Here is a 17704-nt window from a genome sequence, read left to right as displayed (position 1 = left end):
TTCAGCAAATAAGAAACTTCTGGTTTTGCCTCCCATTAGTCTTTCCTTTTCGAACTCATTGTCCTAACCACGTACACTTTTGTTGCAGAAATGTCAAACACACAACGGGATCACACAACCAAAGTGTAAAATGAGTTTAATTTCTTTTAGTTTCCGTCAGTAATATATGAAATATATTTGCCTCTGTTAGTTTAAGGCTAAAGGCAAAATTCATCTTTCTTATTTTTTTCCCTCGTTTAAAAACAGATGTTAAAAAGAAAAAAAGCTTTGCACCCTTTATAATATTTGTTTTAAGCAGTTTAAGTTACAAGAGTCCATCTATGATTTTTTTGGTGGTGGTTGTTAACCATGCTACAGACAGTAAAGCCAAAACCGTCTCAAGATGTAAGTTTAAAAAGTGCTTTTTGAAATTTCTTTAGAAAGCTTTGGTATAAGAGGTAATTTAAAACAAATTAACAAATAATGTCATGCAGTGGTTAAATTGCCATAATACATTTCTTTTTTAAAGGTTCCTGGAATTTCTTGTTTGTGGTTGTCATGCTGATAGAAAGCTAGATGTTAGTCCCTTTAACTGTATTTTAATGGCAATGTATTATAGCATGATTTATCAACATATGGCAGGTGGAAGCTGACACAAATTATAATGAAAATTAAAACAGTCATTTATGCAGCAGGCGATTATCATTTAAGGAACATTTATTTGCAGGCTTTAAAAATGAGGGTTTAGAATCAAATGATTTTAAAATGAAAGTTTTAACGACAGTTACCTTTTTCCTGCAGCCACTCCTCTACGGGCCGGTTATATTTGAAGGGGATTTTCTGTTTTACCATTTGGAAGCGTTCATTATCAGTGTTGCCTTTAAAGTTTAAAAAACAGCTTAAAGAACAATCTGAAAAGTCAATAAGTCATTAAAAAAACATCCTAGATTTTGGGTGTGTTTTATGAAGTTTTTAGAGATAGAGATCAATTTATCTTTAGTGGAGGTGGAGTCGAAGTCACTCTGCCCTTGGTCGACAGGTTTGAGGTCAGGTTAGTCTTAGCTATGCAGTGCTCCATCACGTTTCGGAAACGTGGCTTGAGACGAGAATCGGTCAGAGGTTGGGTTTACCTTCACTCTTCTCCATCTCATTCCAGCCACACTTTGATTGGGTCAATGGAGGAACAAGGGTCCCCTTGACTTGTGAGTATCAGGTGAGTTTCATAATGAGGTAGGGGACTCTCAGTGTCTTAAGTCATGCATGTTCCACACTCACTCTACTGCATCCTCACTCCACGGGGCCATGCACATCCTCAGTCTCCTTTCAGGGGTTTGTAACTTCTCTACCTTCCAGCAGAGAAAAGCCAAAGAAAGCAACTTAAGCCTTGATGGCCAAAGGAATCTTCTTATTCCACAAAGGGGGCCCAGGCATCCCATCACCTATGCAAAATAGGTATAACATTACAGATAACTCTTGTTATCTCTATCCTTTTGTCCAGATTTTCTTCCCACAGTTTAAAATCAAAGGAACCCCAAAGTAAATATCTGTAAATAAAAGCAGCTAGAAATATACGGATACAGCACATTCAGACTTCTTGAGCAACTATATTTTATTACCATTAATAGACACAGGTTTTGTATGTTTACTCAGTCTCTCTTTCCTTCCTAATGAGGTCTTTCCCGAATGAGCATCCATTCAGAAAGCCTGTTAGGGATACTTCTTCCAAGCATGAAATATCTAATTAGTTTCAAGGCTCAAATATAATGCTTTTAACTGTTAGCATGCCCCTGTCTTCCTTCCTTAAATGTTGTTACCACCCTCGGATGGTTTGTCTAATTAGGACAGACTTGGAGAGTGGTGTTGTGGAGATACACCCTAATGAATATGCTTCAGACCACAAAATAATAAAGCCATGCTTTGGGAACCATTCTGTCTTGTTAACCAGCCTCAAAGCGATCAAGTAGAAGCTGGTGGATTCTAAGTTCCTTTTGACTCATAGTCCTACAGTACTGGAATACAGGGAAGCACAATCCAAATTATCAACATTAAAAGTGAAATAAAAATCTCAGAACAGAGTGGCTTGGAAACTATTTTTAAAGAAGTCTAAAAGCCAGAGACAGGGTGAGGGTTGAAGAGAAAAGCACCAGGTGAGTAGAAGCTTGTCCTGGCACCCCCATCCGAGGGAAGGCCCCACAGGTGACTGGACTAGCCCCTGCCTTCCGTGAGGGGTAGCACGGGAAAGGGGTGGCAATACCGCAAGATACTTCAGAGAGTCCTCATGGATTTCCCCTTTGAACGAGTTATTCTAAGAAGCTGACTCAGTATTCTCACTACCCAGAAATAAAAACAAACAAAAAACTCATGAAGAGAAGCAGCTATGGCTCTGTTTCCAGACTGCATTACGGGACCCTGTCTGGCCGGCAGAAAGCATACTACATTAACATATCAAAGGATAATGGGCAATGAATGGAAAGAACAATTAACAATTCTGGACAGCAGTATAGAATTTAAAGTTTTCCTCAAAGTCCTATTTCTCACAGAAACAAAAAAGGGAGGGTGCAGACTAGGAGAAAAACAAACAAACAGACAAAAAACCGGAAAGGCCTCTTAACTTCCCAGTGTTTCAATAAGCCCATGGTGAAAGAGTTTAGTTTTACCTGTTAATGCAAATACCAATCAGGGATCATGCTAATGATCATCCTGGTAGATCTGGGTGCACTGGATTCTAGTAATCCAAAACACCGTTGGCCACATGCTCACACATCCTAATAAAAAAAGGAACATGCACTTTTCCGCAAAGAACCTATACCTATGACTCTTAATCTTACCCTACAGGAGACGGGTATCGCAAGGGATGTCATCCGTCTTCGTAAGCTCTGACCTCTCTCAAGTTTCAGTCACAACAACATACTGAGAAATTGAGAAATAGCAAATGGGTTATGCCAGATTCACCTTGACTGTATTCTATTACTTTGGGCTTTCTGTAACTGTCACTGGTTCCAATATTAAATATAGTAATGATCTTTGTTCCACTCACTGCAGAATGGATTATCGAAGTCAATAGCAAATAGAAAGCTAAATATTTTTAGTAACACTCAGAAGTCCAAACTGATAATTCTGTATGCACCAACTTAATGAAGAAGCTACACTGATTTACTTCTTCCACAAACAGAGGGGTCTTGGTCCTCCTAAGCACCCCTCTTCCCCATCCACTCTCTGTCAATCATAAAGCTCCATAGAAATTCATTTTGGAACATGGTATAGGCTAGAAAAATAAGAAGCTATGTTGGATAATCAGTAAGTGATATGTTTGTTGGGAGGACAGCATAGCCATGATTCAACCTTAGACCTTTCTGACAGTGAAAGAGAGAGAGTCATTCTTCTCCATCTCAGCTTTAAAGACATTTAGAAAGAAGTTTTAAGTTTTCCACACCAGATTCATAGTATCTGGCACTAGGGATAGCAATCTTGCATACTGTTAAGAGTCGTGAGAGATGGAAGGTCTTTTGGAAAACCAAATCGGTTTAAATGGCCACATTAACATTGTTCTTAGTCTCTTTTCATGTTCTTGTTGGTTTTTATTTTAATTTATCTCAAACATTAGTGAGAAATGTTTTAGAAACATGTGCATGAGAATGAGTTCATTTGCCCCGAGCCCCATTTGCTAGACTGACTGAAGAGCAAACAACATTCTAAATATAAGAATTCATACACAGGGACTACTCTGAAAGCTGAACAAGCCTCGACAAATTCATATACATTCATATGAAATCCTCACTGACATTTAGTTGTACATTTCATATAGCAACCAATATGAAAATTTAAACAAAGACTAAAATCAATTCTTCAACACAAAGTGATGCTATCCTCAAAAAAGAATGGCCTTATGAATAGTAATGTCATAATGTCATTAAAAAGAGGCGTATGTGCATTACTAATTAGACCAAAAAATGTAATGACTGCAGTTCTCAAGCACACTGAGAAACCTTTAAATTGCACTAGGAGATCCTTAAATTACTTATGTGGATCAGACACTCACCTACATGGAACTGAATTTTGGAAAAAAAACATTAGTCATATTTCATTCTATTTAAAATAAAAGTTAGGGGTGTGTGTGTATATCTCCATCTACTCCTTTTTTTTTTTTATACAATTGGCCTCTTATTGTCATTTGCTTTTGTAGTATTGGTTCTATTATCAAATATTTCAGCTTCCGGAGACACCTACAACATGCACTGTTGAATTACAGCAGTGTGGAGAGCAGAGAGCTCTGATGTGAAACTATTAAGGCCCAACTGGTTCATACCCATGGCTCCAACCTTTATGCAGAAATAGCACACACTTACTACATTTGGGTTAAACCGCTTAGGATGAAAGGAAAAGAGAACAGAGGAAGATAAGACAAAGAAAGCAAGCTGACCCTTGAATAATTTCCCAATACATCAGTCCCTCCTTAAGGTCCCAAAGATGTAAAGTTGAAACTGGTTCATGGCCCCAAAGAAGTAAAAACTGTTTCAGTTGTAGAGCTTAAAGACAGAGAGAACTCTTGTCTAGCTCAGAAAGTAACTTTTACAATATCATTTTTATACTCTATTGGTCCAAACATAGATCCTATTCATTAGAAGCTATACTAATTTTCCTAAACCAATAATCAGTACAGCGTAGGAGCTATGGCCATGGGCTCTGGAGACAAAGCTGGCTTCGAGTTTCAACTTTAGAAGCTTATGTGGCCTTGTGTAGGTCACTTAGCCTCGGTTTCCCACTTCCCGATTCACCAGACGACCAGGTATAAGACATTAAGAGGTAGAGTATACACAGAACCTGGGATATAAAAACCTACTTTATTTGAACGATTTTTACTGATATAATTCAACTCTTCCTTAATAATCAAAAGGAAGCACACTTATTCCGTGGGGTGCTTTCACAGTCTCAGAACGTTTCCAGGCCTTCATTCAAAAGATGAACCATATTACATTTGGTCCCACAAAGGTTTTCATCCAAAGATTAACTGACCATAGAAAATGAAGCATCCTGCATATCTTCTAAATCTCCTGGTTGCTGCTTTTTATATTTCTGTATTTTCTAAAATATACTCAGCTAACCCCATTTCCAAATCGAAGTGGGTTTCTAAAACCACTGAAAGGAAAAGAGCAATTCAGGCATTGACAAATGTGATTTCTTGGTCCAGCCACAGTTAATGATGATGTACTGTTGCTAAGCCGAGGAAGAGTTGCTTAAAGGTTCTGGCAATTTGCACCGGGTTGGCAGAAAATGCTTTCTTGCAGGTAGACTGTTAATACCACCTGAAATGTAGTCAAGCACATGGATATGCTAATAGGAATATTGTAGCAACATTCATCTGTGCAAAATTAATGCCAGAGGTATTTTTTTGCGTTTTGTTTTGAGTCTTGGAATAAAGGAAGGAAAAGTTTTCTTTATTGCTTTGTTGACACTAAAAAATGAGACTGCGGGTCTAATGAACAGTCAGGGAATGAATACTACATATTAGAGCCAGAGGCAAAAGAAAATTGATGTGGGTAGGATCAAGGAGTAGGGCATTTCAGAGGTTCTTAGAATGTCTCTCTCCCCAAAGAACACTTTGTGAGTTTCGAAGCAAACATCAGACACTAAAGACAAGGAACTGGGGAGACTCTCCGAGCTCGGCTCTGGTCTTGTTCCTGGTGTTGACCCAGATGAACTCTCTTAGAGTCAAAAAGTGGGGTGTTGTGTTACCCAAAGGGTATCTAGAATGTTCAGACACTTGTAAGTGATGGATGGACCTCAACAAAGAATTAATATCCTGTATTTATAAGGTGCCTTTCGATCAAGGAGCTCAAAATGCAATTATAAGCATCACTTCATTAATCCTCACAACACACCTTTGGGGCTGAAGAAAAAAAGAACTATTTGTATGTTGTGAGCCTTGATCCTTTATTGTGCCAAGGTAAAGAAATTAATCTCTTGCAGCAGAAAACTGATCGGCTGGGGAAGTAAATTAATAGACTCAGAGCACAAAGGCATTATTAAGTAAGGGAGCTTTTCCAGACTCACTTACGTGGTTCCAGGAACCAGGGAGAACCACCTTTCTGAAGTGATGAGATGTTACCCCTAGAAAGCAGCGTGGGTCACCCAGGCACGCACGGCTGGGCTGATGAAGCACACTGCCTCCTTTCTTCTTGGTGTGTTCAGGAATGGAAAATACATGTGGACAGACATATTAATTCCTTCCTATTTCATAACATTGATCTACCATCTCTAGGCTCGAGAGCTGAGCTGTTTAAGCAAAGATGGCTCAGACATGAACGAAAAGAGCATTGGCTGTGGAACCTTTCAAACGTGAGATGCAGTCCTAGCTCCGCTATTTACCAGTTCTGTGAACTCGCACAATTTTCTTAGTCTAGATGTCTCAGCTTCCTCATCTGCTCAAAAACTATGCATGAAGACAGCAATGCCTACATCACAAGATTTTTGTACAAATTAAATGCAATAATCCACGCAAGGCGCCCACGGGAAGTTGGAGGAGCCTGGGAATGGAGAGGGTCTGGTATTTATTTTAGCTCTCAGGGGATGAGAGCGAGGACGGTGCTAGAGAAGTAACCCTGGTGCTCTGCGTCCAGTTGTCCAAGTGACTGTGGCCCTCTTGCTTGACCTTTGTCAAGGCTGGCTGAGGTGAGTTTGTGTGCAAACATGTTAACATTGAACTTCTCTTTCATATCCCAAATCTAAGTCAAAGTGCCGTTTCGGCTGAGGTGTTATAATACTAAAGACCACTTACCCTGATGCAATAATTAGAACATGGATCACCAATCCCTACCCTTTCTTTGTAGTTTGAAGCCATTTTCAACTCTCTTCCTGAAGCTCATTGCTCCTGGGCTTTCTCTTTATTTAATCCTCATTCATTAAGGATACTTTCAATCCCAGAAAGATTAATAAAACAAGGTCCAGGTGACCACAGTATTTTTATTTGCTTGCAGAGTTTAAGAGAATATTTCTAAGTGATAGCTACTAGAGCTTTCCTCCTGATGGTAGGTCTAACAGTTACTCTTTATTTAAGATCCACTTTCAAAATGACATGCCATAAATTAACAAAACAAAACTGACTATAAAATTTGCTTTCCTTCCTCAAATGGTGTCACTCTTCTCCTATAATTATTCCAAAATACGCTCTGAAGCTAGGCTAGTCAATTTCAGTATAGATTTTTGTCTAGTTCCTTTCTGATTAACTTGTTAAGTATATCTACGTCTTGGTGTGTCTTTAAGCTTTAGTTTCTCCATGTATAAAATGGAAATTTTAATAATATTATCAAACGAGAATTGTAAGTATAATAACATAGGGTGGCTGTGAGAATTACCTGAGAACTAAGTTTATGGGAAGCACTTAGCATGGGGTGTGGTACAACACGAGTGCTCAGTATTTGACTTGTTACTATTGTTGTTACTGCTATCATTGTACCTGATTCAGAAGGGTTAAACAAAAAAGAAGGCAAATCTAAGATGTACTTCACTACCCAATTTTTAGTGTCAAATCTTTTCAAGTTTCTTTTTCAACATAAAACCTTACTGTTCGGTCTTCAACCTTTTGACCTAAAATCCTTTCAAGATTCCCCCAAGTGCCCTTCATTTTGTCACATATTTTGTCCACTGTTGCAAAAGGTGCAGTGCCATCCTGGGGTTCGCTCTGTCCCACGACCCATTCCTTCCTGCATCCCTCCCCTCTGTGTGATCTCGCTGTTCCTCCTTAGCCTTGTTGTTTTCTTTCATTTCTCTCTAAATGCCTTCCTTCCCACCCACCCCTCAGTCCCATTTCCTTTCATTCCTCTCATGCAGAGAACATCAAACTCAAAGTTTTAAAGCCAGAATGCTAGAATATTTGGTTTAAAAAATATATATATGCTCATTCAAATACACATGCGCCATGTCCCTACACAGCTCAGAGGACAGACAGGAGGTTTGGAAGGACAGCCTCAATAGACAACAGTTAGGAACATTTTCATCCTCGTGAATAGGAAAGTCACACCAATAGCAGCATCTCTGAGGCCATGATAAATTTAGATCTTAGGGAATCTCTGGTGTTTATAAATTATAGTTCTTCTAGACTAACCTTGAACCTCATGCCTACAAATGAATATATGGTTCCCAAAGGATCTAAAAACAACAGTCACTGGATCACATAGCCCCCACCCTTGACCTGATGAATACACTGGTTTACAACAGTTGTTTAAACAACCATACTTCAGCACAGTCATATATTAGGCTTGTTTACAACTCAAGCCCAAGAAAGTTTCCAATTAAATTGCTTCCAGAAGTTTGTGCCATCTTGCACTCATGCAATATGCTTCATGAACTGCAAAGTAGGACTTTAATTACAACCCATTAAATTTATTCTTTTTTGTTTCATAACAGCATTCCAACCTGAGAAGAAAATGTTTAACTCTAGGTCTTTCGTGTCTTGTAGCAGTTTTGTGTCTCCTCACAAGTTTGATAAGCATAGTTTTTGAGCACTCATTTCAGACCCTGAAGAATTTACAGAATAGGAGGATTATGTGGTGGCTTTAAAATATTTACAAATTCTTTGAAACTCTTCTCTGTAAGAGGTGGAGCTTGATTCTCTTACAGGTGGGCTGGACCTGGTGACTCAATTCTAAAGAATAGGACATGGTGGAATTGACGATGTATGACTTTTAGAGACTACATCGGAAAAGGCACTGTGACTTCCTCCCTCTCTCTCTGTCATGGCTCATTCTGGGGAACCAGTGCTGAGTCATGAGGATACTTCAGAAGCCCTATGAAGACACCCACATGTCAAGGAACTAAAGCCACCAGATCCTCCAGGGATAGGTAAGCCTTGAGATGACTTCAGCCCTTGTCGATATCTTAACTTCAGCTCATCAGACACTTGTATACAGAACCACTCAACTTGGCTGCTACCAAATCCTGACCTACAGAAACAGTGAGATAACGAAAGCTTGCTGTTTTGAGCCACTAAGTTTCAGGGTAATTTGTTACACAGCAATAGACACAGAGTAAGTAGGGAGTTTAATCTGGCTGTTTCAGTTCAACCAGAAGCAGTTCTCCTTAAGATGCTGTTCTAGGTCTCCTTACATTATACTTTTTTCAGGGAAATGAAGATGCTCTACATTATAACATACTTCTTGTTGGCCAATTTGCTAATGCTATCCAAAGGGAATTTAGACTATTTTGATAAGACTTGCTTTGAAAAGCCCATGCCATCACCAGAGTCTTTGTTAAATATGGTTAAATGTACACCAACTTATCTGTCTAATAAAGCACTTGAGAATTTGTATGTATCAGTTCCAAATTTAAGAGGTCCATCTTTTTATGCAATGTAAAATTTAGGATACTTTTCTCAAACTAATTTTCTATTCTGATTGACTCCCATCATTGTTCCTGAATGAACATTCACAGGGGCTTGGAGTTCAAATTTCTTTAGCATCCTGAGACATTACTCATCCAAGATCCAGAGATTTGAGCTCCTTGGAGGAACTCTAGTACCATTTCCTCAGCTTTTAGGAGGACTACTTTCCCTATTTGTTTACCATAGCCTTTCCAGTCGGAAAAAAATTCTCCAAGCTAGAGAACTTGTTGGGGACAGGTGAACACATGAGGGTGTGGAGGGGTGAGGGTGAGGGAGAGGCCACATAACCACGGAGGTCTCTCTTAAGCAAATGGTTTTTTGTGCTTCATAATTACAAAGCAGCTTCTGGGAGTACCATTCATTAGAACTTGAAGTTTATTATTTCGAGAGGAGACTACAGTTTTAAGGTTGAGGTGACCTCAAAGATCATCTAAGAGATATATTTTCCCTGTTTTAATGTTTCTCAAACTTTCACTTAGAACATCCTTAGAAACAGGACTCCTAGCATGGGCAAGCATCAGACAGTGTAGATCTTGAAGACACCCTCCCCCTACAAAGGTATTAATTAAAGAATTGTCTATACTCCTATTTGCTTGGTTACATGGCATTTCCAAGGCTTTTCAAAAAATGAACCAGTTGGCAGCCACGCATCATTTACTGCAAGATTCAAAGGTCAGGTATACACTACTACAATATGGTACAAGAATCAGAATTTTCCCAGTGACGTAATAACCCGAGGGAATACAGTCAGTGTACTATATCTTGAATTCACACACTACCTTGTTAACTCTACTTGGCAAATTAATTCAAATTGATTTGTTTGTGAGAACTGCAGCATGGCCTCAAATCTGGCTACAAACAAAGTATAATGATAAACAACAATGAATTCAGCTCAGAGAAAATGTCTAATGTAAAGATCAGGATGGGGCTGTTTTTATAACATAACTGATTTTGTTAATAAAAAAAAAAGGAAGAAAAGAAAGAGAGAACATAGCCTATGCAAACAAAACACATTTTATAAATGAAACTAACATATCATAAATACCCTGTACCAAAGGCAGATAAAGTATTTGAGAGCATCCAAGAGGAAATGACAAAAACAAAGATTAGAAAAATTTTAAATGGACATTTAATTTTTTAAAACACAATTAACTAACTCCATTTTGTTGGCATATAGTTGCTCATAGTAGCCCCTTATGATCCTCTGTATCACTGTGGTGTCGGTTGTAACTTCTTTTTCATTTCTGATTTTACTAATTTGGGACCTCTCTCTTTTTGTCTTGATGAATCTGGCTAAAAGTTTACCAATTTTGTTTATCTTCTCAAAGAGCCAGAATGGAAAAGAATCTGAATGTATATATGTATGTGTGTGTGTGTGTGTATGTATATATGTATGTATATGTATATGTATATATGTATGTATATGTATAACTGAATTGCTCTGCTGTACATCTGAAACTAATATTGTAAATCAACTACACTTCAATAAAAATCAAAATTAAAAGAAACACCATTAACTCAATTTAAGGCAGAAAGATGACGTAATGAGAAAAAAGAAAAAGAAAAAAGAAAATTATGTGATATGTCAGAAAAGCCAAGATTAATGCCAAAATGTCATATCCTAAAGGTAAAAAAAAAATAAAAGGACAGTGAAAGCCATCAGTTTCCAAACTCAGTTTGAGGCTTTGAGAATTGAGAGGGAGAAAGTTCAAGAGGAAAATAGAGTTACAACAGTGAGAACGTTTCCCAAGCTGCCAGCATGTTAAATTGCAAAAGAGTAACAATCCCTTTCCAATATCCCTGTCCTTTTCACAGGGGGACTTTGTCCCTCCTCCCATCAGAGGCTGAGTCTATTTTTCCACTCCTTGATTCTGGGTTCACTCTGAGATTTGCTTTGTTTGGCACAGGGCATACTAGTGAATGTGATGCAAGCAGAAGTTTGAACAGCCCTCCTTGCATGTTGGTGCTCGTCTCTCATGCTGGTAGAGTCTGAGTCTGAGTCCGCCGTATGAAGAAAGCCTGTCTAGGCTCCCGGAAGATGAGAGACCGCAAGAAACCTAATAATAATGGAATTGAGTAAAATTTTGTTGACATAAAAGCCAAGGAGGAGATCTCAGACAGATCTATTCCCTTGGTGGAAAAAACAAACTATCATCTGTGATATTTCAAATTACACTAGTCAAATTAGAGTAGTCCATTTTGTGTAGAAATTTCTAAACCAACCAGGGAAGTGGACCAGATGACCTAGTGTTTTTCACCACTCTAATTGCTAGGTTACTTTGAAATTTACTCTTTCAGAAACTGACTTTTATCTTTGCAATAATGATCCAAGAGATTAAAAAAAGGCCTTTGAGTGACTCGGTTTGCCTACTCAAGTTCACGCAATATCTATTGATGTAACGTTGCTGCCTTGTCAAAAAGCACTTAGAACATTGGTGCATATAAGGTATAATAAGGACGAGAGATGAGACAGGTGAGAATAGAACATGCAGTTTTCTTGGTTTCATGTTTTCATTTCTGATTTTCACGGAAGGTGGCTTATTTAAATCACACTGGAATCCTCACAAGTATCTAGACTTCTGAACAGGGATTGAAATTTCCCATCTAACCAAATTTCAAGGATGCTGTCCAAAGATTTATTTTCTTTGTTTTTTTCTTTCAAAGATTTACTTTTGAGTGTGATTCAGAAAGGAAAACCTAGACAAAGTGAGTAGTAAAGATATACATAGATTTCCTCCTTTTCCTGTTGGACTTGGATACGTTCTCATTGAATAATGGTCCGATTCCTATTAGTCAGTTCCTAGCACAGGGATTTACGGAGATGGATGCCCAATAAGTACTTTTAAAGAAGAATCTGAATGGTTTCTGTTAACAAAGGAATGTGGATACTAAGGTTGCTGCTGTCCCTAGAGGTTGGCTGTGTCGTTGGGATTTCAGCCGGCATGACACGTACAAAAAGCAGTGAGGTCTGAAGGTTCACAGTTATTGCTCAAACCCTTCAGTCCTCTAGTCAACACTTTGCTGGTTCTAAGTAGCTGCAGTGGGGGGAGTGGCACCAATCAAGGATCAAATCCAGAAGAGAGAAGAACCAAGTGCACTTCTACTGATTGTTCTCTCTGACCAGAAAAAAATTAAAGCAATTGTAACTCGGCAGAATGAGGCAGCTCTATAACCATGCAGCCACAGAGTGAGCTGGATTTACTGGCTGAAAAGTTCATTCATGTTTTGGCCTATGTGTTTATGGGCAACGTCTATAACTACTGTTGCATTTCAAGGAGGCTACCAGGAAGGTGGGCTTGGAGCACGTGCTGCGGATGAACTGCACGCAGTTCCTGAGAGTGGAAACAAGACTAGAGCCTTGTAAAGATCTGGGATCAGGGCTGATCAGAACCGTGAGTCAAAGTGTTGGCACAGGACCTCACTGGCTTCAGTTGACTTACTTCAAGAACAGATCTATTAAGAGTATTTCAAAATTCCCTTTATGGGCCTACTTGGAGCCCAAAATTCTCTGAGGCCATATTGGGAGAAAGTCGCAAAATGAAGCAGAACTATTAGATTTCACTTGGTTTATCTCCTCCAGGAGATCTCAGTTGCTCCCTGAGAACAAGAGATTCTTTTCTATGGATTGCCTTCATTTTTACCTCTCCTGGAGGTTCAGCCCCACCCTTACCACACAGAAAACTCAGTAAAAATATCCAACTATTCATTTTGAAAGTCTAAAAGCATTTCAGTTCTATTTCAGTTTGTACTTCACTTATATAAAGTCCTATTTTATTTGAAACAGTCAGCATCTCACAAGAGTTTTATATAGGTTTTAAAATGAAGTAATAAGTATTTCTAAACCTTGGCCGTCTGAGAAGAGTTAGATTTACTTTTACTTTACATTTATATTCATTTTAGATTTATATTTAGATCTTTTTAACTTTAGTAAATGCCTAAATGTTCTCCTTCCTCCCTTTTATCATTTTATCTAAGTACACCGGGAAATCTACCCTTTGAGACCTGCAGAGAGTCATCTAACCAATGTAAAGATATTTTAATAAAATCAGATTTAATTGTTTCAACAAAGAAAACTTTTCCAGTAAAATCTTAAAAGCTATCTGTAACAAAACATTTGATATTTTTCTACTGCTTTTAAACTGGACTCAAGTATATTTAATGCTTGTAAAGGACGCTCTTTATCTTGGTGTAGATTGTTATTGTGACTATGAAGACAATAAAATCAGCAGTCATCTCCGATAATCTCAGCAGTTTAACATTTATTGAGCATGTAATATACAGCCACTTTGCCTCAAAAAAAGAGAGGAATTAACAAAACTGTGATCACTCTGCTTGAGCTATCAGGAGCCAAGTCTGGCGGTATATGCTGCTTATTCTGGTGGTGGGAACTTTGACTTTTGATTGATAACTTTATTCCCATCAATCTTAGGGTGGGTAAAATGTGAACAGACCCCTCTCTTGCATAGATAAAATCTGGTCTTAGTTTGGTGCTTTAAAATTTATTTTACACTTGTCATGCTTGTGTGTACATACCTGATTCTTGTTCCTTCAGTAAATATGAGGAAAAATTCTGAAATCTCTAAAACTCAACAGCAGGAAGTGGGCTGAGTCACATCTAAGGAGAGTGCACTTTCGTAACAGCAGATTGATGGCCGGAAATGGAGCAGAATTTCAAGCAGGACACTCTCATTGGCAGGTTAGGGACAGCCAAGAAAATGAAAAGAACGCTTTCTACGACTTGGAAGATAGACAAATCAGGGAGCAGGGAGAAGACAAGATACACTCAAGGAAGTCAGTTGGCACCTTTATACAGAAGGGCTATGGAAAACGGGTCAGGGCAGCTAAACCAGTGGCTAACAAAATACCCAGGAATTCCAGAGGAAAGTATGCAACTTCCCTCAGGGCAGAGGGAGAAAAGTGTATCTGGACAGCCACGACCTAACAGCTACTAAGCAGAAGTAGCAGAGCCAGAGAAATAATTGAGCTTCCTGGTTGTTACTTTCAAATCTTGCTCTAAGCAATGCACAGCATAACGTAAGTAAAGGTAAATTAAATCCATGTCTGTGGTGTTCACTTAAGAAAGTCGTGTATGGTTGGTTTTTGTGTGTTTGTTTAAGCACAGGTAAATGGACTGCCTGTCCCACTGACATACTCCTCCATTTCCTTATTCTAAAAAACTAACCTCACCAGTGGGTCTAAGCTACTCTACGTAGAAGGACGAGTCTCTGTGTCTCTTGGGATTTAACTCATCCATTTAGAGATTATCTTTCTCCCTTTATTCCAAACAGAGATGAGAGTCCATAAAAATTAAACTTATGGATTAGTAAAAACAGAGCTATAGGCTTCAAAATACACATAATCTAGATCAGAGGTCCTCCAACCACAACAAAGTGGCGAATCCAGCTCATGACAGCTTGTTTCTGCTTATTGTTTTATGAGAACACAGCCACGCCCATTCATTTATGTACTGTCTGCTGCTGGTTTTGCACTGTAACTGCAGACTTAAATAGCTGCGACAAAGACCTTAAGGCTTGCAAAGACTACAATACTCATCATCTGGCCTCGTACAGAAAAAAGTTTCTCTAAATAAAGGTGTCGGGGTCTCTATGCCTATATTCAAATCCAAGTTGGCCCTATCACCTACTGATTATCTGATACTGGAGAGTACGTTACTTAACCTTACTGAGACTCAGTTTCTTCACCTCTAAAATGGGAATAATATTAGAATTCCTTTCCAGGATGCTGTAAGAAATATTCAATATAATAATCCATAAACCCAGCAAAGAATAAGCACTATATCAATATTATCTATTGTTAAATAATAGTATTCCCCTAAAATCCTTTATGCAAGGATACTTTGCACTACCCTACCCCTTCTCCAGGATATACAGCTTTCAGACACCGATAGGCATTTGGAATTAAGATTGCACCACTGAACTCTGAAAAATTCACACTTCTATGATGTGATTGAAATGAAGACAAATCTAGTTTAATTAAACACTGAGCCTGGCGGCTGTGCATCAAGCAGAAGCACATTTCTAGTAAATGTTTAATAATGTGATTGCAGAGTGTACTGCATGCTCTGCGACGTGAGAAACAACAGTAAGTCTGCATGTGAATTTACATCTGTCAACCAAATGAATTTGAGTTTCACATACAGTGCCAACTGGAAAGCTCCTGGGATACAGACGGAAAAGTAGGACGGAAAGGGACAGGGGAGCAGGAAAAACATATCTGTGTAGAACCCCAATGTTGACACTCTCTGGCACTGGGACTACAACAAATGTGCTCAAATTCCCTGAGCCTTGGTTTATTCATTTGTAAAAGAGGGAGATTGATATTTCTCTCCTGCAATCATCGAGCAGGTTACACTAAGTGAAACAATGGATGAAGGATGCCCGCCCATTAGTTTCCTCAGTGTGAAAGGCGTAGGTTGTCATGTCACAGTCCATGCTTGTGTATGTCTAGGTAGAGTTTGTTAGCATTGTCCTAGAAAGCCCAAAGTCACAGCCCAGATTCCATCCCATGCCCACGCTTGTCTGGTCCTCAGGCTCCTTCAGGCACTAACATGTGCCACTGAACCCAGATCTCACCTGACTGAGAGCACCCTCTTGCACTATTTGGAACTTCAGATACAATGCAGTGTAGAGCATAGAAGCATTAGGTTTGTCTTCTAAGAGCTACAGGCTTGAATTCCAGGTCTTCATGTACTAGCTTATGACCCTAGGATTTAATGTCATAAACCTCCATACTCCCATTTGTAAAATGATGGTAAAAATAGCCTCTACCTCATAAGCTATTGTGAAGATTTAATATAAGAACTCAGTTCAGTACCTGGCACTGAATAAACTGCATGATATAAGTATTAAAACTGTCTTCTTGTGTACATGCATTTCTCTTCCACTAGACTATAAGATCCTTGAGGGCAGGGGCTATGTTTTATTTCCCATCATATACTCATCACCTAGCATGGATCCACATGTAAAAGAGATTTTGAATAAACAGTAATTGAATGGTGGATAAATGAATTTATAAGGAGATTACTCCACTCAAACCCACAACATGGATAGAGTATGAGGGATTAATAACATATATATATATTTTTTGTGTAAAAGGCAACATCAGTTAATAAAAAGACTTTTGAAGTGTTTCTGCTGTTTGAAAATGCCATATAAAATTTTTTTCCTGGCCCATTATCCACTTGTTTTGCTATAACCTTTAGCTTTTGGCTTGAATTGTCGGTTTTAAATTCTGCACCTGGGCCCTAAGCATGCTTATGCAGCACTGTATCTCCACCATCAGCATTTGGCGAACCCCTCCATCCCGGCCAACACAGAGCATCAGGGGTCTTACTGTTAGGCTGTAAACGTACCATGTGAAAAAGAGACGCAGCTCATGGGGCAAACTGTAACTATCACCGGGAATCTAATTCAATCCACGTTGACTCCATGAATTGAGGATTGAAAGTGCCTTTTTGTCCTTTACTCACCCGTCCTTCCCCCTCTGACCCTCCTTTCCCCTTTCTTCAGCCTGCTGGGGTATTGACAGGGAGGAGTGGAAGGTTTTTATCTCTTTGAGATGAGCTGCAATATGATTACAATCGATTGAGTGGTTTACAGTTTAGAGCACCTTTCATTACCCTCTGTGCTTTATAGAATTATAAATGACATACTGTATATGAATATATATTATTATTACTGGATATTTATTACCATCTTCCTCTAAGAAGCTTAACATTCTTTTTAGGCTTTAAATCACTACAGGGGCCCAGGAAACTTGTGTAAAACTTAAATTGAGGAGACTGAAAAATGGAAAGCTTTCCTATAAATAAAGCTATACTCTTGGGTGGGTTTTAGGAAATTGGATGCTCACATAACTCTGGGCAGAGAGAAAACAGTACAGGGTAATTGTGTTTTAGGTTAGGATGATAATTCTAGATTTTCATAATTAAAGACACATTCTGCAGGCCATAATTTCATTTACTCCTTTAACTAGAGCTTTCTGTGACAAAAGGACAAAAAAACCCACCTTGTAATTCACTTAGCCCAGCTTTGAAATTGTGCAATATTTGATGATTGCTTTAATTCAGAAGAATTCGTGTTGTTACAAAGGCCTTGCATAGAGTAAGATGTTATTAGTATTTTTATGTCATACTACCTCAAATGAACATAATTTGAAAATCACATACAATTGTGACTACACTGTGTTTCTAATCTTGAAAATGTCATTCCATGGATTTGGTTTAATATAAATGTACTCATTATTCATAGAAATTAAGAAATCCTTTTTCTGACATCCCTGGTTAAATAGTGCCTAGAGTGACCCTCCAATTTCTCTTTACTTCTTTAA

The 17704-nt window shown here is 38.6% G+C and overlaps 1 protein-coding gene across 3 annotated transcripts in view; it reads right to left on the bottom strand.

The window, feature by feature from the left end:
• NRXN3 (neurexin 3) overlaps window positions 1-17704 on the bottom strand; it is a 1622198-nt gene that overhangs the window by 145083 nt on the left and 1459411 nt on the right. For 2 of the 3 annotated variants that reach the window (XM_032482446.1, XM_006184279.3), the window contains one exon: window positions 768-857. The exons of the other annotated variant lie outside the window; for it this stretch is intronic. In XM_032482446.1, coding sequence (XP_032338337.1) covers window positions 768-857 — 90 coding nt within the window. The remainder of the gene's footprint in view (window positions 1-767; window positions 858-17704) is intronic. 3 annotated transcript variants of the gene reach the window in all.

The sequence above is a fragment of the Camelus ferus genome, chromosome 6, assembly GCF_009834535.1.
Source record: "Camelus ferus isolate YT-003-E chromosome 6, BCGSAC_Cfer_1.0, whole genome shotgun sequence".
Taxonomy (NCBI): Eukaryota; Metazoa; Chordata; class Mammalia; order Artiodactyla; family Camelidae; genus Camelus; species Camelus ferus.
Note: the sequence above shows the minus strand (reverse complement) of the source record. Positions and strands in the feature narration are given on the sequence as shown.